This window comes from Calypte anna, chromosome 4 (assembly GCF_003957555.1).
Source record: "Calypte anna isolate BGI_N300 chromosome 4, bCalAnn1_v1.p, whole genome shotgun sequence".
NCBI classification, from domain to species: domain Eukaryota; kingdom Metazoa; phylum Chordata; class Aves; order Apodiformes; family Trochilidae; genus Calypte; species Calypte anna.
Genome location: NC_044247.1, coordinates 13521031 through 13543848, shown reverse-complemented (window position 1 = coordinate 13543848; position 22818 = coordinate 13521031). Strand labels below are relative to the sequence as shown.

Here is a 22818-nt window from a genome sequence, read left to right as displayed (position 1 = left end):
AAAGCCAACTGCTTGGAGTGACACTCTCAAACTTTGTTCCTTTTCTCATTTTCTCATCAGTAGAAACTTTTTTTAAATCATTTGGTGACACAACAACATTACAACTGCTGGTATTGCTGTAACTTGTGACTGCAGAAATATGCAGTGGTGGTGCTTGAGTGGCAGGGAGTAATAAAACATCACAGAAAATTTAAACCATATCTTTGTCAGCCCAAAGTGCACATAGGCAAATGTTCATATTTGCTCTATTTCTTCTTCCATATGAAATTAAATGAGGCAAATTTTTTAGTAAAATTTGGGAAGTCTTTATTAAAACAAACAAAAAGTTTAGTTTATTGATTTCATGTGTTTAGTATCACTGAGCTTTCCTGTCTGCTTCTTGGAGCCACTACTTTATGGACCTTAGCTGACTACAAAGCAATTCCATACTTGGAGTACATGAATCTTAGTTTTGTACTTTATTTTCAGATAAATTGGGAAGAAAAAAAAAAAAAAAAAAAAAGAAGAAAAAAAAAAATGCCTCTCTCCACGTGATGCACAGATGCACATGCTTCATTAAATAATTAGCAATGCATATGGAAAATCATCTTATTGTGTAGAATGTGCACAACGTGGCTTCTGTAGTGCTGTATCCCTGCATGATGTACTGGTTTGTGGGTTTTATTTTAGCTCATGTAAATTATACTATGAATAAGTAAAGAAACAAGGCAGTTAGCTAGAAAAACAGATGCTGTATAGCATTTATAGTGACAGTTTACACACTGTTCCTCTGAGCCCAGTACTGCACAGCATGCTGGAATCATACTCATTTCTTCTGCTCTGAGAAGTACCTTACTTCAGATATTATTACCTAGGGATGACTTAAATTCCTGTTCTCCATTAAAAATGTCATTTAAAAAGTAAGCACAATGCACCTCAACAGTCTGAAGTGTCTGAAAATGCTGGCTTTGGCTCATTTTTAAAGCACTTTTCCTTCTGAAGGGGCAGTATTTGGAGGCCCAAACGGGAGCTTCTAGCCACTCTGTGTGTGTGTCTGACTAAGGGCAGTCCAAGAGGTGGATTTGGGGAGATTTGCTGTTAAGTGAAAGAGATTTTGGTATTTTTCTGCTTAGCAGTTTAGGGGGGGGTTCAGTTCGTGGGGTTTTTCTTAGGAAACATGAGCAATTCATAGCTTGGACAGTTTTATATGGACAATTTCTAAATGTTTCAAATCACTTTGTGCCCAGATGATCTCTCAACATCCTTCCAGCAGCTGGTGATGTTTCCAAGGTTAATTTAATGTAACTTCTACTAAAATTTCTATTACAATTAAACAAACATTCCTCTTTAAATTACTATTCAAAGTATTTCAATATGTATTTTGGAGTATTGTGGAAAAGTTAAATTTAATTACAGGAAATCTCACGAAATTCAAAAAGGACTAATGCAAACTCCCACATTTGGGAAGGAATAACCCCTTGCAATGATAACCCCTGGCTGAGGGGGCAGCTCTGGAGATCTGAGGACCTTGGAAAAAATGAACCAGAACATGCCCTGGTAGCAAAGGTGGCCAACAGCACAAACAGGAGCCCAGGACCTGCTGCTCAGTCATTATCCCCCTTTCCTCAGCATTTATTAGGTGGCATCTAGAATACTCCAGTTTTAGGCACCCCAGTGCAAGAACAGCCCTGATCAGCTGGGGTGAATCAGTGCTCCTGGAAGGCCAAGGGAAGAGGGAAGATTTGTTCAGCCTGTGGAAGATTTTGGGGACCTAACAATAACATTCCTATTCTTATAAGGGGGCTACCAAGAAGCTGGAGGAAGGCTCCTCACAGTGGTGGAAGGGCAAGGGACAATGTGCATAAAAGGAAAGTTCTGATTAGATATAAGCAAAGCTTTTCAATCATGAAGACAGCCAGGCAGTCCCTATCCTTGGAAGGCTTCATGGCCAGACAGGATAAAACCCTGTGTGGCTTGATCTGACCTCATGGATTACATTGTCTCTTGAGATCCTTTCCAGTTTGATCGATTCTATCAGTCTATGACTCAAAAATATAACAAAAAATCCAATACTAAATAAAAAGGTCATATCAAAAGTATAATCTTTTTGAAATTTTCTTTAACCACTGTTCTTTAAAATTTCAGTCATTTCCAAGCTGTTTGACTCAGATAAATACAAAGTGGACTTGCTAAACCATTCTTTGACACAGACTGTTCAATCAATAAAGGGTCATGAGTCACAGAAGCTCATATGGGCAACTGTATTTGTTGATATATTCCCAAAGAAATAAATGTAATTTCTTTTTTCTTACTAAACTCATTTGTTCATTTATGAGTCCTTTACTATTAAGTTAATGAATGGAGTGAAAAAAAGCTACATAATCCAGAGCTGGAATTTCAAAGCTGCAGCAAAGGAAGAAATATAAATGGAGAAACATGACAAAACATTTCCTTACCTGGGAACATTTTCACATGAATATGGCAACTGAAAATTGAGTAAGTGATAAGTAACAGATGCCTGAAAGCTGTGCTTATCCCTTGCATCACATCCAGTGTTCTTCCTGCCACTGAAAGAAGAGATGCAGTCACTTGATGGGAACAGGAAAGCCTTGCAAAAGAGTATGACACCCATTCCCTTTACCAAAGCACTCACTGCTACAGCACATTCTTCATTTAATTTCACTGCAAGCAGGTGATATAAACATCATTCTCATTAAATTTCAGTGAAGGTCATGGAAAAGACCAAAGGAAGTTAGAGAAAATTAGAGGTACCATCATAATAGTATGGAAATAGGAAAAGTTGAAAAAACATGAGCCTTTTCAACTTCAGCAATGAACTCTTAGATAGGACAAACTTGCCTCTAGCTCCCAAATCCATTGCTGGCCAGACAATGCAATAAAATACCATCTCATTAAAACCAAAAGCATCAAACAATGGTGGCAGTCCTGAACCCAATCATATATGCCCTGTGGAGAAGTCAGCATTTAAGCAGGTAAGAACCCAATCCTCTTTTGAAGTCTTGGGATATCCTAGCAGTAATTTTAAGTTCACTTGCATGTGGTGTCAAATCAGGGACAAACACAGAGTGTTTACTTTCTTTCACAATTCACTGAGCAGGTGAGCAAAGATAAATGCCAAATGAAGAGGAAGATGGTAAACGTGCAACTAGTCATTTATTTGAGTTCTGTTTGCACTGATTAATGCAAGAAATAATTATCTAGAGCTAGGACTTTGGACTTAGCAAGGATATGGCATATGACCATGTACATGGTTTTTTAGTCATAATTCCTTCATGCTGGAACATCAGTGCTGGCACACTGACACAGGTCAGTGGTTTGATAAGTAGAAAAATGCCAAGTCCAAGGCAATGTTTGCTTATTTCCTTCATGTTATCTTGATGGGAGTGAAGGGGCAGAGAGGAGTGAAGAGGAATGCTATAATTAGCAAGTCCCTTTTGATTTTGGTGTTTTATGTTCCCCATATCCCATTGATGATGTCTGAGGATCATTATAGACTGGGGGAGAAACTTAAGATACATGTCCAAATCTTAGCTAGGCAAACTTTTCCATAGGTCTCAAATACTGCTGATTAAGTAGAAGATTAAAAATAGATTCCTCACATTTCAAAGGCAGGTATATTTAAGTAAGTATATTCCAACTTGGGACTCAGTCAGAATCAAAGTGCCAGAAAAAGAAGCAGCAGCAGCAGAACAGAGAACAAAGGGCAAAGTGCCACCAGACTGCTTTCCAGGTTGGGATTAAGAATGAGGAATCAGGACTGACAGTTTCAGGAATAGCTTCTTGGACTCCTAACTGTCTGCTGTTTATGAGTGTGTTCAGGTTTTCCCTTACATGATTATCATTAGCCACAGACACACTTTCATTTTACCATGCCTGGTATCTGGGGTACCAACCCAAATGAGGGCATGGACTATGCTGATAAGAGTTTGACTTCTCCAATTTAAGTTTTCCCTTCAAACATTCAGACTCTTTCAGTGCACTAACCCCTCACAATAAACATGTGTGAGGTACTTTTGGTGTTCAAACTTTTTCTCTCACATATGTCACAGGGTACATGCCTGCAAACTGCAGTATCAGCTGAAGCTGGGGGAGCTGTGGTCACTGCCCACTGCTGATAAGCACTGCCTGTCTTTGCAAACTTTGGCTGCCTGCTCTTCCTGCACCCCCAGCACTGCAGGTGCTCCAGGCATCTGGAGCTTCCCTGGAGACAAATCCCAGAGGAGTGTGGCAGGAGCACAGACTGTGAGCACATTGTTTGGACACCAAACTGGGCAGCTTGGCTCAGCCCCTTCAAATGCTAATGATCAGCTGAAGGGATTTTGCAAACAGGGTGCAGTAAATCAAATCCCATTTTCTGTGGGATGTAGTCTAACCCAAGAGGTGTAATAATACAGGCCCACCCTGAAGAATATTCAATTAAATGAGTGAGTGATGAGCTGTGAGTTCAGCAATACCTGCTTTACAAGTTACACTTGGCCTTGCTGCTGCATTAGTGGGCTCAGGTAATGTTGCAAGATACTAAAATGCATCAGCAGGGATACACTGCTCATCTTGGAAGACACACAAAAATCCTATTTTTTTCTATATTTTCACACTTTACAGACTATAACCTTGGGATTCCAATCACTGAGCTTGACACGCCAGTTTCTAGGAAGATGACACGTTTCTTAATCCTTTTATTTAGTTTTTCATTGTGCCTTCATTCTTCAGAGCAGGCAAACAGGGATTGTCTGTGTGATGGTTCCAGCACAGGCTGGGAGTAAAGCCCCTCAGCACAGCTCATCTCATCTCCATCCTCCAGATAAATCTCAGCAGTAACTGACTTGCAGATCTCCACTTTTGCATTAATATTTTGCCATTTGGTGAGAATGTAACTAAAGGATAAACTTAAGCAGAGAATCAAAATGTCTTGAAAAGTGGGAATAATTCTGAGCTACAAATCTATATATTTACATATGAAAAAATTTAGCACATTGGAATATGATTTTAGAAGCATTTATGTAAGAGAAAAATTTACCCATGTCTATCTAGTCTGTGCAAGTCTTGGCAGGTGAAATTACTCACCAGCATAAATGTTCCCAAGAATAGGCTCTAATTGGGTTGTAAATAACTTATGAAGTCCCTACCACACAAAAAAATTTGCAGGATACCAACATCCACAACTGATGTATTTTATTTGCTGTAAAAGCTGTATCATTGGCCACAATTCCACTGTACTATTAGCTAGTATAAATGAAATGCATAGACAACAAAACAGTGTAGCAACAGTGGATTGGCAAAATTGTTTGACAATTCAATATACTTGAATCCCAGGCCTAATTATTCCACCATTTTTCAAGTGTTTAGTAAGTTATTTAATTAATAACCCAACACCTAAAATAGCAGAATGCTCTTTTGCTGAGTCACTGTTGAATGGTGGATCTACAATATTACAAGTTTTCCAAAATCCTGTTCATTGGCATTCACTTTATGAAGGTTTAGAAACTATGAAACCACTTAAAACTCTTCTGCTTTATCACTTTAATGATCCAAATACATCAACCACCTATGAGGTAAACCTACTGAAATCAGGTATTCTGAGAGACCCACTGAAAGGTATGGAGGACAGGCATCTGACCTACTTCACCAGAAGATTTTTAAGGTCCCAACTGCATCGTTAACACTTTTGAAAATCTGCTTTCATGCAATTAATTCCTGTGGTTGCTAACTAAAATGTGAAGGTTACAGAGCACTACTTCGGGCTACATGACACTGTGCAGTCACAGGCCCAGACCACAGATATTTTCTACAAAAATCCACACATTTTGAAACAGTGAAAATTGGCATTGCACTGAATTGGCACAGTATGAAGCCAACGCTTAAAAAACCCAAACATGTAGGATCTTCAAAAAGAAGATTTCCATGAAAATAAAAAATAACACTACGCAGTGTGTCCTTGTGGCCAAGAGAGCCAATGGCATCCTGAGGAAAAGTGTGTCCAGAAGGGAGGTTCTCCTTCCCCTCTGCTCTGCCCTGGTGAGACCATACCTGGAATATTGGATCCAGCTGCGGGCTCCGTGATTCAAGGGATCTACTGGAGAATCCAATGGAGACCTATGAGGATGTCTGAGGGACTTGGACATCATTCCTATGAAGAAAGAGTGAGAGAACTGGGGCTGTCTATCCTTGAGAAGGCTGAGAGGGGACCTTATTAACGACTAAGTATCGGGGGGGGGGGGTGTGTCAGGAGGAGAGGGTCTCTTTTTGAGGGAATAATGGGTGTAAGCCCAACTTTGGAAGTTCTACCTTGAGGTAATACGGAGCCTGAAGCGTTCTTGGTCAGCTGGTTCAACAATCTTGTCCTTTCTGGCGAAGCATCCTTTTTGGATTCTCATCCCCCGTTCCCACCTTTCTCCCTATTCCGAGGGGACCCCCACTGAATTTTTTAATTCAGGAGATTAATTTTTAATTCATTTTTTAATTCAGAATCACACCTTTATCCGTGAGACCCAAGGAGCTTGTGGAGCCTCTTTCTCAGGAGACTTTCAAAACCTGCCCAGATGGCCTTTCCCTGGGGGATCTCTAGATATCCCCTTCCAACCCCTGACATTGCGCGATTCCGTAATTCCATAAAAACACCCCACGCTCGCCGTATTTTTAGAAAACCCACGAGGCGAGCTGCGTGACGGCACCACCCGCGGCGATCCGCTCCATCACACAACACAACACAACACAACACAACACAACACAACACAACACAACACAACACAACACAGAAGCGGGGGGATGCTGGGCTGACCCCCCTGTGCCGATCGCCCCTCACCCCGCGGGAAGCTCCGCGGGGAAGGGCGGGGAGGGGGGGGGAGGGAGGTTGCGGGGGAGCGCGGGAGCTGCCGCGCAGGCGCGAGGGGAGGGCGCGCGCCGTCTCCCCGGTCCCGGCGCGTTCGCGTCCCCGTCCCGTGGTTCCTCGCGAGGCGCCGCGTCCCCTCTGACCCGGGCCCGTTGCTCCTTCATCCGGGCTCTCGGCGCCAGACGGGGGAAGATGGCGGCGCTGCTCCCTGCCGAGTGGATAAAGAACTGGGAGAAAGGGGGCAAGAACGAGTTGTGAGTGCGGGGAGCCGGGGCGAGGGAAGGCGAGGGGGTGGTGTGTGTGTGCTGCGGGCCCGCGGGGGAGAGGAGGAAAGGGGGGGGGGAGAGGGGACTGTGCCTCAGCGGCCGAGGGAGGTTGGGAGGGGTGTGTGTGGGGGGGGTAGGAGCGGGCGGGGAGGACGTCGCTCCTCAGGGCCGCGTCCTTGCTGTTGGGGTTTAGGGACGAAGCTCTCCGGTCGTACGGAGGGTATAGGCCGCCTTCCTATCCGGCTCGGCCTCCTTTGTAGGTTGCTCACGACCTGCGCCGGAGCTCGTTGCTGGTAGCCGGGCCTACCGCTCCCGGCGCCCCGAGCGCCCCCTTCCTGCCCCTGGGTCGGGTTTTTGGGGTGTCGGGCGCCTCGTTAACCGCCCCCCCTAGGGTAATACGGAGCCCGAAGCGTTCTTGGTTAGCTGGTTCAACAATATTGACCTTTCTGGCAGAGCATCCTTTTTTTATTCTCATCCTCCGTTCCCACCCTTCTACCTATTCTGAGGGGACTCCTGAATTCTTTAATTCAGACAAGGTAGGATCACCTACTCGTGCCTGGTCACCCAACAAGGTAACCTTTGTGTGCTGAGGGGTCTGGTTGTCACCCAACAAGGTAACCTTTGTGTGCTGAGGGATCTGGTTGCTGCTTCCCAAATCAATCCAGATGTGGTGGGAGCTTACCCTTTAAGGGCCTTGTGTGTATCTGTTTTAAGCAATCTTATCTTGGCAGGTTCCTGCTGCTACCTGGTGTCTTGCAGGGGTGCATCTCTTCAAGGAGCTATTCACCAGTTTGTCCATTTCATGTTACTGTGTTAGATTGGACAAGGGTTTTCTGTGTACAAACTGGTTTTAAATGCCAATGTTTCATTTCTCCCATGCACTTCTGATTTTTGCTGTAAGTAAAAGACCCGACAGGTTCAAGTTTGGGTGTTCAGGGGATCACTTTGAGAAACACCTCTTGATATTGTTTCTTTTTATTATTTTGTTCAGCTGTTTTACCAGTTATGGTAATGATTTTCCCTGTGCATGAAGAAAAAGGTAGTGGGGTAGGGAATGGAGGACACGGGGATTTCCTACACAAAACACCGTTCTCCCCAAACCCTCCATTTTGTAGTGAAGGGCCCTCTCTTTATAACTGTGTCATTTTTGGCTCTGAATGGTGCTAAAGCCACTATCTCATTAGCATGTAAATGTAATGGGTGTTGATTTGAATGCTGCAAGGGCAACCAAAACCTCTTCTGCACTCACATTGCCAACAATAGTAAAAATTTTCACAATCCCCCAAATAATGCTGAGGTTTGCATTGCTTTGCTTCTGTTTAAGTTTTTATAACTGAATTTGCATTCAGCATGGCCATGTTTATGCAGTAAGCACAGTGTCCTTTTTATTGAACTTGAGTGTTCAGAAACTGTATGAATAACAAAGAATAAAATGGGTAAATGTTAACTTGATACCTTTCCAAAATGCACAAATTACTATAATAAAGCAGATTGTGTTTTTATAGATAATATATACATGTAGATGTGCTTTTTAGCTTTTCTGTAATGGTTGTTATGTGACTACTTCAAACAAAAATGACTTGCAGTTAGGATTTTTGTGACTTACACTGTTATGGTCACTGAAATTGTATGGAGTTTGTGGAGGGACAGAAATTCCATAGTTGATCATATTGATGCCTTGTTTGTATCAAATTCTCAGAACATTTAACTATGTCAGAGACAACTTAGCTCAATTTTCAACCATGATAAAACCCTCCCTTATTTTCCCCTTCCTCTAGAGCAGCACTTCTTAACCATGCGGGGAAGGAACTGTTATCTGCTGTGGAACCAGTAAAACAAAGTGATAGGCTAAATTTCTTTATATATTTACACTGTATTTGGAATACTGTGTAAATGCAGTTCCAGGTGTGATTTAAAGAGCAGTTTTCAAAAGGGGCTGTGCATTTTGCTATACATACAATAGTGTCTGGATAAGTGTTGTCAGGTTTTGCAGTGATAGCTGTATGAGCATGTGGAATATGTATGAGCTTACTTTCCAGAAGGAAAACAATCTATCTGCAGCTAATATCTAGAAATCTTCTTAGGAAACTGAAGTTTTTGTGAGAATATTCAGTTTGTAACTGTGCATTTCTTTTTCCAAAACTTCCTATCTCCTATATCACTCAGGGAAAGTAAAATTTTGATCATCTCTTTCCAAGGTGAAACAGATGAAATATTTTTTAATGTTATTTAGAGCAAAAGGGGAATAAATGTAGTGATACTTCTTGATTTTATTGTCTTATTTATCAAAACCAACTATTATCCAGAAATACAAAGTGGGTCTGGGCCTAAGCCTAGGCCACAATTCCAGTGTCAGGGTTTGTGGTTCCAAGTTAAGACAAAGCATTATATTGCTAAACAAATTTGAAGGGAGGGGGAGGATACTGCAAAAGGACAGAACTGGTAATTCTAGTAAATCCAAGAATTACAGAAATTTTGGAAGGTAATTTTTTTTTTTAACTGTGGAAGCCTGGTCTAATAAATCTTGTGCATGAAGTCAGAAAACATCCACTCTTGTATGGAGGGGTTTGTTTTGTTTTTAAACAAAATGGTGGGCATATTAACAGAGAGACAAATACCAGCTTTTTTGAAAAGTGAGGATTACAGAAAAAACCCCTCATAATTAGTAGAAAGAAAAGATTTGTTTTTGTTAATAATAAAAAAAAAAATTGCTGAGGCATGAAATGGCTTACATGATCTGACTAAATCAGCCCAAGATGTTATTTTGGCAGTTACTATTTAACTGAATAAAACCACAATTTTATGTTTTGTGGCATTATGAAACTGTGTTGAGAGAAGTAAATTATTCTTTTTATTTGGCATTGCAGCTTCTGCTGTTGTTCATACTGGATGCTGAAGGCCATCACTGTGTGCTTTCCTGTGTGATCCTGAGTGGGGGTGTGGTGGTGGTCTGCTTGTGCTTGGAAACCTACAGGATTTGTAATATTGTTGTATTGTGTGGGAGGTGCTGTTACTTTGGGGGGGAAGGGGAGTTTTGATTGATAAAAGAAAACAACATGTAGGGATGTGGTAAAGAAATTCAGTTAGGAAATCACTTTTAAATTTTCTGAACTTTCACTGAAAAATAATGAACTTTATTTTTGCTGATGAGATCAGTTTGTTGTGACACAACAGTAATATCCAAAAATATTAAAAATGGAATTTAAAGATTTTATATGTGCCTTAGAGTGTCATAATATAATTACTAAGGCAGGATCCTAAAACTTAGGTAGCAGTGACCAGTCACTTCCTAGTAATTGTTCAGAGACCTTGTTCAAAACTGTATGTGCTGTAAATTTAATTAATCCAGCTACTGATGTGTAATAGCATCTAATACAAATACCTAAATTACATTTTGATAGTTTCATGTGTTTTTACCTGGCAAACCTATAAGTTGGTCAGGATGTGGTCATCTTATCTGTAATTTTCTGTTTTGTTCAGAACCTTCTCTTGTCTAAATGCAAGTTACTAAATTAGGTGCTGTTATTTTTCTACTGCCAGATACTGTGTAGAGATTGAGTTGGATTCTGTGTGTCACTGCTTATTATGCTAGACAGTCTAGACTCCTTGTAGACCTATCTGTGTATTCATACTCTCCTTTGTAGTGAAATTGTATTTTTTTTTACAGTGTTTTCACAGTAAGATGTTAATCCACGACTATAGCCTATATGGGCATTTATAATATGCATTTTATGATGGATTAAACTTATTGAGGACCCTTTCATAGGGAAGTAGGGCTTTAATAACAATCTTGGCTGGCAGTTTGCAGTATGTTAAGCCTCAAGATAAACAGAAAAAGCTTAACATTCTGTGGATGTGGAACTTTGAGACTTGATCTTTCAAGTTCTCAGCATGTTGGTTAAGTTCAGTGTCACAATGTTGTGTTAAAGGGCTCAGAGTTTAGTTAACAGTTTTGTCATCATGCTAACAAAATGCAATTGGTTGTACTTTTCCTCAACTTGAGAATTAGCCACATCAGTTAAGTTATGCATATCCTTAAATGTTTGCAGGGATGTGCACTTTGTGATCATTACTGCCATGTATGATGTAGGGGAGTGTAATTGAGATTATAAAATGCTGCGTATGGATTGGTTTCTGTTGCTGGCTCTGCCACGGAAACTTGTGTGGTTGGTGATCAACACTGCTTCAGATTTTGTTCAAGAAATTCTATTCCATCTTAGTTCAAAGCAAAATTAATTTTGAAACTAGTTTTCAGAAGTGATTCTGCAGTATTTTGTTTTTGTTTCATTTTATATTTAATTTTATTTCATCTTATATCTGATATCCATCTTATATCTGATATCCATCTTATATCTGATATCCATCTTATATCTGATATCCATCTTATATCTGATATCCATCTTATATCTGATATCCATCTTATATCTGATATCTAGACTTTGTAAATTTCATTCATCCTGGGAATTGTTTCAGTGGGGAGTTATTGTTGTGTTTTTTTAATGAGTTGATTAATTGTATTAATATTGAAATATTATTTTTGTGAACACACAGGTATGAAGATTTTAATTTACAATATACTTATAGCCTAGATAAGCTGAACTCACAGCTTGTTGGTCCTGGGAGAGCTACTGCCTTGTCTTCATTCATCTGGGTTCTCTTCACTCTGGTGCTTTTCTGACCTTGGGGTTAGCTGCTTCAGCTTGGAAAGTTGATAGAAGACTTGTTTTTTGACCATTTTTTTGGCCACATCTGTCAGTTTATTTACGTGATTGAACAGACAGGGGGGCTAGAATGATGTAGCCAGGAGGCAAAGAAATATTGGTGAATATGTCCATTTCTGTAGCACCTTCAGAAAAGGTCATTCTCCTTTGGAGATAGGGTACCTGTAGGGAAAAATAAAAGCACAATTATTAGTTTAGATCCAAAGATTAATGCCAACATCTTATTTTCTGCTACCAAAATTTTCTCATGTAAACTTTCATAAAGACTTTCACTTCCCCCTCCTCCAATTTAATAATTCAGTGAGTTTTAATTACAAATATAAAGCAAGTTCTTTTAAAGATCGATCTTAAGTAGGGTTTCTTCCTACACTGATCAAACAAATTTGTGCCTTAAATGTGAAGTTGCTAGTACTGTTTTGGTACAGCTAGGAAGAGAATTGGAAGAGGTTAAAAGTTTTATTTTGTTTTAAGATGCACTTAAATCAGCTTTTTTAGTCCAAGCAGACAGGGTTGTTGGTCATGTAACCTGCTTGATGATACCACCTTATGACATCAGGATCAAAATGTACATCTCTGTAGATATTTTTTGGAATCAGATGTTTCACTTTACTGTTACTTTATACAGAACATAGAAATGAGTGCTTGTAGGTAACTTCTTTATGGAGAAGTAGTAATTAAAATTCAAGACAATCTGACTCAAACTGATGCACTCTTTGGGGTGACTGTGAAATAAATCTATTGCATCTTTAAAAGAACTGCACTCAATATTAATGAAAAAGAAAATAAACTGTCTGTTCCCCTATTCTGCTGTCTCTGTTCTGATTATTTGCAAAGATACTGCATTCTCCTTGATAGCATTTAGAACATCTTAGCTATACCATTGTATTTAGCTGAGCATGCATGTTTCTGCTCATTATATCCTATGTGAAGCTGTTTTCCAGTTGTGCAGAAAGGGTGCATATACCTTGTATTTGCTAATTATAATCCTTTGATTGCTGGAGCAGATAATTAGTCCTGCTAGAGAAGTAGTGATATGAATAGGATGCAAAGAGAATAAGTAATGGATTGCTACAGAATCCTTTTTTTACTGGTTATTTTTCATAATAAGCCTCTGTCCTAATTGTACATACCTGCCTGCTTTGAGAACATACTTAAAAGTTGCTCCTGCAGGAAATGGGTGCCTTGGCATCTTCCCTAGGAATACTTTGTAGCTCTGATACTGTCTTCAGTTTCTGCACGTGAAAGGCTTTTTGATGAAACGTATGTGAAATTATTGGTTGAAAATTTTAAAGGGTGAAGAAAGTTCTTAAGATACTCAACTCGTGCCTGGTATAATATAGGTAAATCACTATCTTTTAAAAATACTGTTGCTTTTAAATGTGAAGCTGCTTTTGAAGTCTCATGCTGAGGTGACAGTAGTGGTAGAGGAGAGGTCCAGTCCTTGTATCGTGGTGTGTCCATCTGTAAGCTGTCATTGTAGAGGGAAAGCCTGCTCTTTAAGCATGGATTTTATAACATGCAGAACTATTATTTCATGGAATAATCTATACAGTATTTAATGTACTTTTTATACGTCTAATTTGACTGAGGAAGCCTCAGGAGTGAGTAAAGACAACAAAACATGCCAGGCCTTTACATCCTGTAGTGGATTCTGATAAAACATTGCATCAGGAAATCATGCTCATAGTATAATTTATTTTTTTTTTACAGGCCAGTTGGGAAATTATCATAGGCATAACACTTCTGTGAGAGGTGTTTGCTCGTTGCTAACAACAGGAAGTTAATGCAAGCATTTACCTGCTTTCTTTCACCTATGTCCTCACTTTTCTGTGTGTAAGGATGGGTAATGTTAGGAAGATTTTTTTTTAAAGTATATGGTATATATGTTTGAGATCTGTTTTAGCCAGAACAACTGAAAATAAAGCCCCAGAACATTTGAGTGTGTGTGCTAATATCTAAACTATTTTAATGTTTTCTCATATTTCTTTTATTTCAGCGTGCAACTGTGTCGCACTCTCAGTGAAAACAAAAGCCATGATAGTATGGGTTTCAGAGGTAAGTTCTGTGGTTTCTTTGGGTTTTTTTAATTAAATAGTAGTACAAGCACCTCTTAACAATTCCTCTGCATGTGTCTGCTTGGAACATTGATATATATTAAGGCATGCTAAATGTGAACACTACAAATAGTAGAGCAACACAAACATTCACAACTGTGTTTGTCTTCAGACTTCCAGGTGATGGTAATAAGTGGTGACTTGGAGTCCTGTGTTTGCTATGTGCTGTAAAAAATGAAATTGCATTTTTCAGACTCAACAGAGTTTAGATTTTAGTCTAAAACTAGAATTTTATTCTAAAAATGAATTACATGAACTCTAGTGTGTGCAAGTATGATGGTATACTGCAGAAAGGAATTTTTACAACAGTACTTGAATTAGTCTTTTTCTCCTTTGTAGTGGAAGACACTGCTGTGTTTAAGTTTTAAATTCTGATTTGAGGAACTGTTGGGTGTTCAAAGGAAAAAGTAATTTTTGAATTTTGAGTCAGAATCTGTTGGAAGAAAAGCCTCAATATTACTGAGACCACAAATAGGCTATGCTGTTTAGATGTTTTGGTTTTCTAAAATAGTTGTAATGGGTAATTGTAATATCAGAAAAGATAATACTTCAATGTAAATTATAAGTAATATTATTAAGTAATTATTAAGTTAGAAGAATTTAGTGGTCAACAAAGCAAAATCACTCTTCCCAAATTTTTTGAAGAGAGGCTACCAGATGTTCTCTGTTCTAGACATAGGTTCACAGTGTCTGTATCCTGTGTTCTTTTTCTTTGTCCTTGGTGTCAGGATCTAAAAGATCCAGTGGGAATGGTTAGATAAATAAGTGTAATGGCTATATTGGAGGAATTGGTAGACAGTAGAAATAGTTGGTAAAGGTAAAAACCCTGAAAATATGGATTATTTGGAGTGAGGCACAGAGATGCTGAGTGCTGGTGATTTGTGCAAGTCCACATGGTACAGATCCAGTTCTGAAAACTGCACTGGCACTTGGATTTCTGCCTTCTTGTTCCAGAAGGACATTTACTGAAGACCACTGTACCACAAGCTTATGGGGGGAGGTCAGATTGGGTGGTCTGACTTTGTAACAAATTCCCCATTTGCAGGGGCATATTGGAAGATGTGCTTTATGGCTGGTTTGGATTTATTGTAAATTACTGAATTGGGTACTGCACCAACCTGTCCTCTGGAATTAGCCTTCAAAGTAGTCGTTATATTTTATTTAATCTAAACTGATCCTGCTATATGCAAATTTTAGCAATTAGTTTTCATTGCCAAAGGCACTGTGATAGGTAAAATTAACCTGTTAATTTGATAAAGAAGCTAATTGCTTTTAATGCAGCTGTCAAGTTACTGAATATTTGGTAATTAAGATCTGTAACTTGTATACCTATAGAGAACATTGCTTATTGAGCAAACAAGCATGGTACAAAGCATGGGGTTTTATTATTTTTCATATATTAAAAAGTACAGCAACGTTGTGGTGTATTATTTAAGAATTCTTTACAAGTTTACCATAGCTGCTTTTGCAAACACTACGTTTAGCATTGCAAGATTGTTCTCATATGTACTACCTCTGCTTAGTGTTTTATCTTAATGCAAGCTTTTGTAAAACAGTGTTCTTCAGTTATAGAAGACTTAAAAAAATCTTTGTTAAGCAACTTTTCTCCAATTATATTTTACTTTCTCCTAGTGAAATATTTTTTGGAAGCATATCTGGGATATGATTAAGGAAAAGTACTGAAAGTTTTTTCTATTAATTATATTTATGATATATATATCTGTGTGTGTATATTATTTGTGTGAATTAGAAGTCAAGGGTATCTTATTTAAAACTGCAAATACTCACATAGCAGAACTGCAGTTTTTCATTCCATTTTACTGTTACTTCACAAACTCTAGGGAAAGTGAATAATCTTTTACTGTCTGCTTGTGTGAGGTCTCAGATACTGATTCTCAGATGTAATCTGTCAGCAGTAATAATCTCCCTCACTGAGGAGAGAAGCATATCCTCATTACTTGCAGCTTGCCTGAAGTCTATGGTAGTATTGTAAATGTTGCTTTAAAACTTAGACCAGGGATTACCTACAGAGTTTCTTCATAGTCTTATTTTCTTTCAACAGACATCCAGCAGGCTTTGTATGAGCTTGCATACCATGTTGTCAGAGGAAACTTAAAGCATGACCAAGCCTCTAATGTTCTTGGTGATGTCATAGTAAGTATATATTTATAATAATTACATATATACTAAATTTTTAGTTTGTCATAAAAGCCTGAATGAATGGCAGGCATGATATCATCCAACAGATTTGGTTTTCCATGTCTAGACGTTGTTCTTGTCAAGTCCTTTTTCTTCATTTGTATGCACTTGAAATATAAGTAGTCTGTCAGGACCTTGTTTTTTTCCCCCATATTATTTTTGGTGAGGAATAAGTAAATTCATTTCGGCATCAATGAAAAGTGAAATAATTTTCTAAGTGCATTTGACAACTGGAGTTTTTACTAAATGCTAACAACAAATTTCACTTGCTTGTGCAGGACATCTGTAATGCCACCTGGTTTTTATAATCTACATCTTAGCAATGTGTGTGTCTGCCCTTTTGCTATCAAGATGTCTAAGTCCCATGACTGCCATTTAAATAGTGGTTTAGACTTATTTTTTGCTTGAAATAGATTTTTCTTGAAATGCTTTGTGTAACTAGAATAAGTATGTAAAAGAGTATTTTCTTCTAAACTCATAATGTTGACAAATATTAGCATTCTAAAAAAAACTCAACCCAAAACGTGAAAAAAATACATTTTAAAATATCTCCTAAAAATAATACTCCATTCTTTGTTTGCTGTTTTGACATGTAGAAAATTAAGGAAAAAATATTTTGCAGTAATTATTATTGGAAGACCTTTTTAGGCTTTTAACCTTCTGCAGTGGGTTTGAGAGAAGTCAAGGCTGAAGCACACTTTGTTGTTTGATCTTTAGTTACTGTAAGAAATGATGGTTTACTTGGTGCCTGAGAAAGTACAGGTAGTTGTACAAGCTGGAGCTCATTTTCGGATAGGGACTCACTGAATAAGAAATGGAGGTGGTAAGCAGATGGTTTTGTCTCTGGCCACTATTCTTCTAAATGACACTAAAATGTTATTTTGTTACATATCAATAATTAGTACAACACTTATGTCAGATAATAGTCAACAATTGAGCCTCCTAATTATTAATCCAAATTATTAAGTATTATTAATTAGTGATAACACATGGCATTATTAATTAATATGAACTTTATGATGAAGTAGTTTTTATGTAATAGAATAAGATTTTTTTTAGTGTACACAGTGGAATTTCCATACTCACTAAATATGATGTTTTTCCTTTTTAGGAATTTCGGGAAGACATGCCTTCCATCCTAGCTGATGTATTCTGCATATTAGGTAAGTTGAGTTCCTTCTTATTGCAACAGATTTGGAGAAATAGATTTTTGTGCCTTTGCTTGTTGACTTCTTTGGGATATTTTATTAATTCATTAAAGTATGGTTTCTCTTTATAAAATGTGTTGTTTCTTTCTCCCTGTATCTAGATCTCATTTGTTAATATCTTTTCATTCTGTTATAGTTTTCAGAAGTATACTTATTAAAGGTAGTGGAACTTGATCTGCCAAGAATAGTTCAAGGAGTTAGCTTGTATGAATGTTGGATGTCAGCTAATGGAGTCAGTACCCTAGTGTTATCATTCTAATCACTATTGTAAATAAAAGTTGACTTTCTGGTAGGTAGATCCTCTGTTCTCAGAATATGTTCTGTAAATATTTTTATCTGTATGGTCACTGTTAGTGAAATGGAGCTTATACTAACTGTCCAGAAATCTCAAGGCAAATGGCATCATTTGCTAAGTTACTCTTTGCCAACTGAGCAGGCTTTAAATTTACGTGCTTCTTATTCTGGATTTCTGTGGTAATGTTTATTCAAACATGTTTCTCCTATATTTTTATAATTCTAATACTGTGTTCTTTTCCCCGGATCATCGTTTTAGCTGCCTGCACTTTCTATCTTGTTCTATGTCTGGTTTTTTTCAACAAATTGCAGCAAATTCTTAGGACTGTCTGCCATCACAGCTCTTGGGATGTTCTGCTCACTGAAGGAGTCTTCTGAGCTGTGTCTCTCTGCAGAGAGGCACCTAATTAAGTGTGCATATGCAGCCTCCATTCTGTAGCATCCAAATGATGAATTTTGACTTGGTTTCACAGATTCCTAGGGTGACTGGGTTGGGAAGGGACCTTAAAGATCATTTAAATCCAACCCTCCCTCATGGGCAGCGACACCTCCCACTAGGTCATGTTGCTAAAAGCCCCATCCAGCCTCCCTTGAATGGAGCCCCATCCAGCCTCCACTTCTATGGATGGGGCAGACACAACTTTCCTGGGCAACTTGTGCCAATATTTTACCACCCTCATATTAAAGAATTTACTCCTAATATCTCATATAAATCTCCCCTCTTCAAGTTTTAAACCATTGGCCCTTGTTTTCTCTATGCCTGTACAAAAGCTCTATCCCAGCTTTTTGTAGGCCATCTGGGATATTGGAAAGCTGCTAGAAGGTCACCTTGAAGCCTCCTCTTTTTAGGGTGAATAACACCAACTTCCTCAGTCTGTCTTTGGAGGGGAGGTGCTCCAGCCCTCTGGTCATTTTTGTGGTTCTTTGGACATACTCCAGGAGGTCTGTGTCCTTATGCTGGGGACTCCAGAACTGTACACAGTACTCCAGGCGGGGTCTCCCAGGAGCAGAGTAGAGGAGGAGAATCACCTCACTCCTCCCCTTTCTGTGCTGCTTTTGACGCAGCTCAGGACACAGTTGTTCTTTCTGGGCTGCAACCTCACACTGACAGCTCATGCTAAGCTTCTGGTCCACCACCACATCCAAGTCCTCCTCCTCAGGGCTGCCCTCATTCCTTTCTTCTCCCAACTTGTATTTGTGCATGGGATTGCCTTGCCCCAGGTGCAGAACCTTGCACTTGGCCTTGTTGAACTTCCTGCAGTTTGCATGAGCCCACTTACTGAGCCTGTCAGGATTCCTCTGGATTGCATTCCTTCCCTCCAGCGTGTTTGCATCACAATTTTGTGTCATCAGCAAACTTGCTGAGGGTGCACTCAACTCCACATGTCACAAACAAAGATGTTAAATAGCACTGGTCTGGGTTGTATTCATCATTTCATTCTGTGCACTTTTAGCACCTTTTTGTAATAATTTCTATGATGTAGTATTACACTGTTTTTTTTTTTTCCAGTACAGATAAGATTAGTTGCTTCTTGAACTACTTGAATAACAAACTAGTGTATCTGCCTCCCTTTTTTATTTTTTTTTTTAACTTTTGTTTCCCTTTTCCCTTCAAATTAGTATGTATGCCTCTACTAGAAGCAGACAAGTAGTATGGTTAAGGAGCTTGATTTCAAACTCTGGAAGAAAGGCTATTTGATTTCTTGCATGTTTTTAGTGAGTCTCTTCTTACACTTTTTCTGTAACCATCAGGAGAGATGTCACTGTTAGGATTTTTTTTACCTTCTATCATGAATCTCTTTCAGTATGTGACAGTTGATTGATCCACCTTGTCTACTCTTCTGCATTCCCTGGACTTTTTTCTGCAGATTGTTTGACTGAGAGGTTCAGCTGTTGTTGTTTGTTTGTTTGTTTGTTTCTTTTTTGTAATGTTTGCTTTGCCTTTTTTTGTTGAGTTTTGCAGTACTTCTGCAGCTTCTTGCTTCCTGTAATGATTTGCTTCTTTTTCAGCTACTTGAGAGAGCTGTGTTTCTTTGGCTATTGTTTTATGGCCTGTCTCTGCACAGGATTGAATTATGAATTGCATTTGGTTGTTGACAATGCAAAAGAAAACCAAAATAGAGCAGCACAGCTTGTAAAAGAATGCAAAATGGCCAGTAAGTGGTAGTTACTCTCAAGACACAGGAAAAGATATTAGGATATTACATAAGGCTAAGATAATGCAGTTCTTTTCAGCAATTTGTGTTTCTCTTCTTTCATGTTTGTTATTGATTCTTAATGCTTGCCATAAACCTTACTGCAACAGAGGGAATGGGAAGAAAAACTGCTATGGTATTCCTCTGGTTTCCATTTTATGTTTTCATGAGATATTTGGATGTATAAATATTATCATCAAAATGTCATGTGAACCTTTAGGGTGGATGCGGAGCTGGAAGGTGGCAAGAAGCTAGTATGTTACAAAGAAACTGCTTTGCATTGTGTTAACATTAGAATTAGAATAAGAAAAATCTCCAAGTAATGACTTTTTTTCCTTTTTTTTCACCATTTGCTTTTGTACTAGATATTGAAACAAGTTGTTTAGAAGAAAAAAATAAGAGGGATTATTTTACCCAACTGGTATTAGCGTGTTTGGTAAGTTGCACTTTAAAAATCTATTGGTAAAACTATATGCCAAAAACTCAGAATCTGAGTAGGAATATCAGAGCTTTGAGGCTTGGTTTGTTTTTGTTTTTTTTTTTAAATTGAGGAAAAGACTATTAGAATGTTTTAACAAATTTCCCAAATAATAAAAAAATTTCTCTTTATATGGTGAAGTAATATAGTATAGTTGTGCCTTGAATTCTTTGAAGAGTTTTGAGATAACTTAAATATCAGTTCAACAGAAATACTACTTCTGAAGTATGTTTTGAGTTGGACTTATGGTTAATGATGACACATCCTCTGTCTTCAGAAGTAGCATTCCTAACCACATGGAATCAGCTTGAATTGTAGGAAAATTCAGAATATAGACATAAGACTTTTTTCCCAGAATATGAGAGGATGGTTATAAGCTTTGTATATATTCAGGCTTTGTATATATGCAGTTCTTGGTAACAATGTCCCAGATGCTGTGAAGTGTATACTCTGAAAACAGCAGTTAGGCTCTAGCACTTTTTTCTTTAAGGTGCTTTTGTATATGTAATCTAGTACTGTAAAATTCCAATTTGAGCTAAGTCATTCCTTAGTTTTGTCCACTTCTTTATCACATTTGAGCTTTCAGAAAGCATATGTAGCATGAAGTAATAATCAGATGTTTTTTTGTCTTTGTAACTGCCAAATTTGATGCATGTTTTCTGTGTTTTTTAGTATCTTGTATCAGACACTGTCTTAAAGGAGCGTTTAGATCCTGAGACACTGGAGTCATTAGGACTTATCAAGCAGTCTCAACAATTCAATCAGAAATCTGTTAAAATAAAGACAAAACTATTGTAAGTTTTGGGACAAGGTTTATTTGGGGAATTGGTGGGGAGGGGTACTCATGATTAGGGTGGTAAAAACATTGTCTAAGGGTGTGTTATGTTTCTTTTAATAAAATGCTTGTCTCTTTAGTTAATGTATTTTGTTGCACATAAACTTGTCATTGATAAAAGAACCTTGTTAGCTCTTTTAATTTTCAAACTCTTGAAAAATGTGAAATCTTTTTTAGTGTCTCCAATTGTTACAGTATTTGCTCCAAATGTGCAGATTAAACACCTAATATTTAATTTTGCCATGAATGTGAGTTTACAAAGTATAAAATGCGAGCTTACAAAGTATAAGATTATTGATGTTGCATCAATGTAGCATAGGCATTTCTTTCATAAATAAGCAAATGCAGTTATGTTAGTTTTTGCAGCATATATGTTTGTCATTTCTATTTGTTGTTTTTTCTCTGTATCCAGTGTCTCAGTCTCAAAGAACACACTTGAAACTGGAATAGGTTCTCAAACATACAATGTTACAGAGCACTTCTCCAACATAGTGTGTTGGAGCCAGCTTTACTTTTAAGTATAATCTTGCTTTTAAATGATGTGTGTTTGAGATAAAAGAAGAGCTGGATGTGTTTGGAGCATGCTTGCTTCTCATAGCATTCTGTGATTTTTCCAATAGCACAAGTAATTTCCAATTTTTTAAAAATGTCTTCAAAATCAGCATTTTGTGTAACAAATTGAGAGCATAAATAAGCTTCACTGTGGTTGGGTGCAGCACAATAGCATTTAATTTCTGTTTATTTGCAGTTATAAGCAACAGAAGTTTAATTTGTTAAGAGAGGAGAACGAAGGCTACGCCAAGCTCATCGCAGAACTTGGCCAGGACTTATCTGGAAATATCACTAGTGATTTGATCCTTGAAAATATCAAATCTTTAATAGGTAAGGAATTTTTTAAAAGAAGATGTGCATTAGGTTTCCTACATGGTCTTATGTCTGTCAGGAGTGACTTTAGACTACTAGTTGAGATAATCTGTGGATCAAATAATATGCCATGCAGGTATGTAGTGTGATAGTAACATGTCCAGGTGGATTGCCTTGGATGGAATTAGGACATTTTCAAGTTCCTTTTTCTGTGGCAAAATTAATTTGGGGAATGTTATGTAGTTCAGCTTAATTTAGGTACTGAATTTGCAGTGCAGCCTCAAAAATGCATGCTCAGACTTTAATTCACTGCAGCAGAATTTTTTGAGGATGCATTTTTCATCTCTTAGCAAGCAGGTTGGCACTTTGATATTTCTGTCTTGAAGCTGAATGTTAACAAGGGTGTCATGAAGTGCAAAATGCAACAAAACCAGGAAATACCTATAATGCTCCTTTTTTTTTACAGTTGCCTTTTGAATAAAGAGTTTTATAAAATATATTTGTTTGCACCAGCGTCTGTTTCATATGGTGCCAGTGCAATAATGGTAAAAAAGTTAATTTTTCATCTGTCACTGAACTTTGTCAAAGACTCAAGTCCCTATAATTATGCTACTTGTTTTGGGAGAGAACTAGAGGAAAAGAGGGATTTTGGTAGTTATTACAGTAATAAACAATTTGAGGAATTTTATAACAAACATTCTTATATTTTCTGGAATTTCAGGAAGTGCAAATAGACTTCCTGTTAACTGTCAAGTCTTTTAAAGTACTGACTTTCAGTAGGTACTGTGCTAGTGGAAATGCCCTCTGGGAAGGAA

At 38.1% G+C, this 22818-nt stretch overlaps 1 protein-coding gene across 2 annotated transcripts in view; it reads left to right on the top strand.

Annotated features, from left to right (window-relative positions):
• The first annotated feature begins 6924 nt into the window (after nucleotides 1-6924).
• The window catches only part of THOC2 (THO complex 2), a 50474-nt gene continuing 34580 nt past the window's right edge, over nucleotides 6925-22818 (top strand). For both annotated transcript variants that reach the window (XM_030448852.1, XM_030448851.1), the window contains exons 1-7: nucleotides 6925-7083; nucleotides 13813-13871; nucleotides 15993-16084; nucleotides 17241-17292; nucleotides 20192-20262; nucleotides 20977-21098; nucleotides 21888-22021. In XM_030448852.1, the coding sequence (XP_030304712.1) occupies nucleotides 7022-7083; nucleotides 13813-13871; nucleotides 15993-16084; nucleotides 17241-17292; nucleotides 20192-20262; nucleotides 20977-21098; nucleotides 21888-22021 (592 nt within the window). In that variant the 5' untranslated portion in view covers nucleotides 6925-7021. The remainder of the gene's footprint in view (nucleotides 7084-13812; nucleotides 13872-15992; nucleotides 16085-17240; nucleotides 17293-20191; nucleotides 20263-20976; nucleotides 21099-21887; nucleotides 22022-22818) is intronic.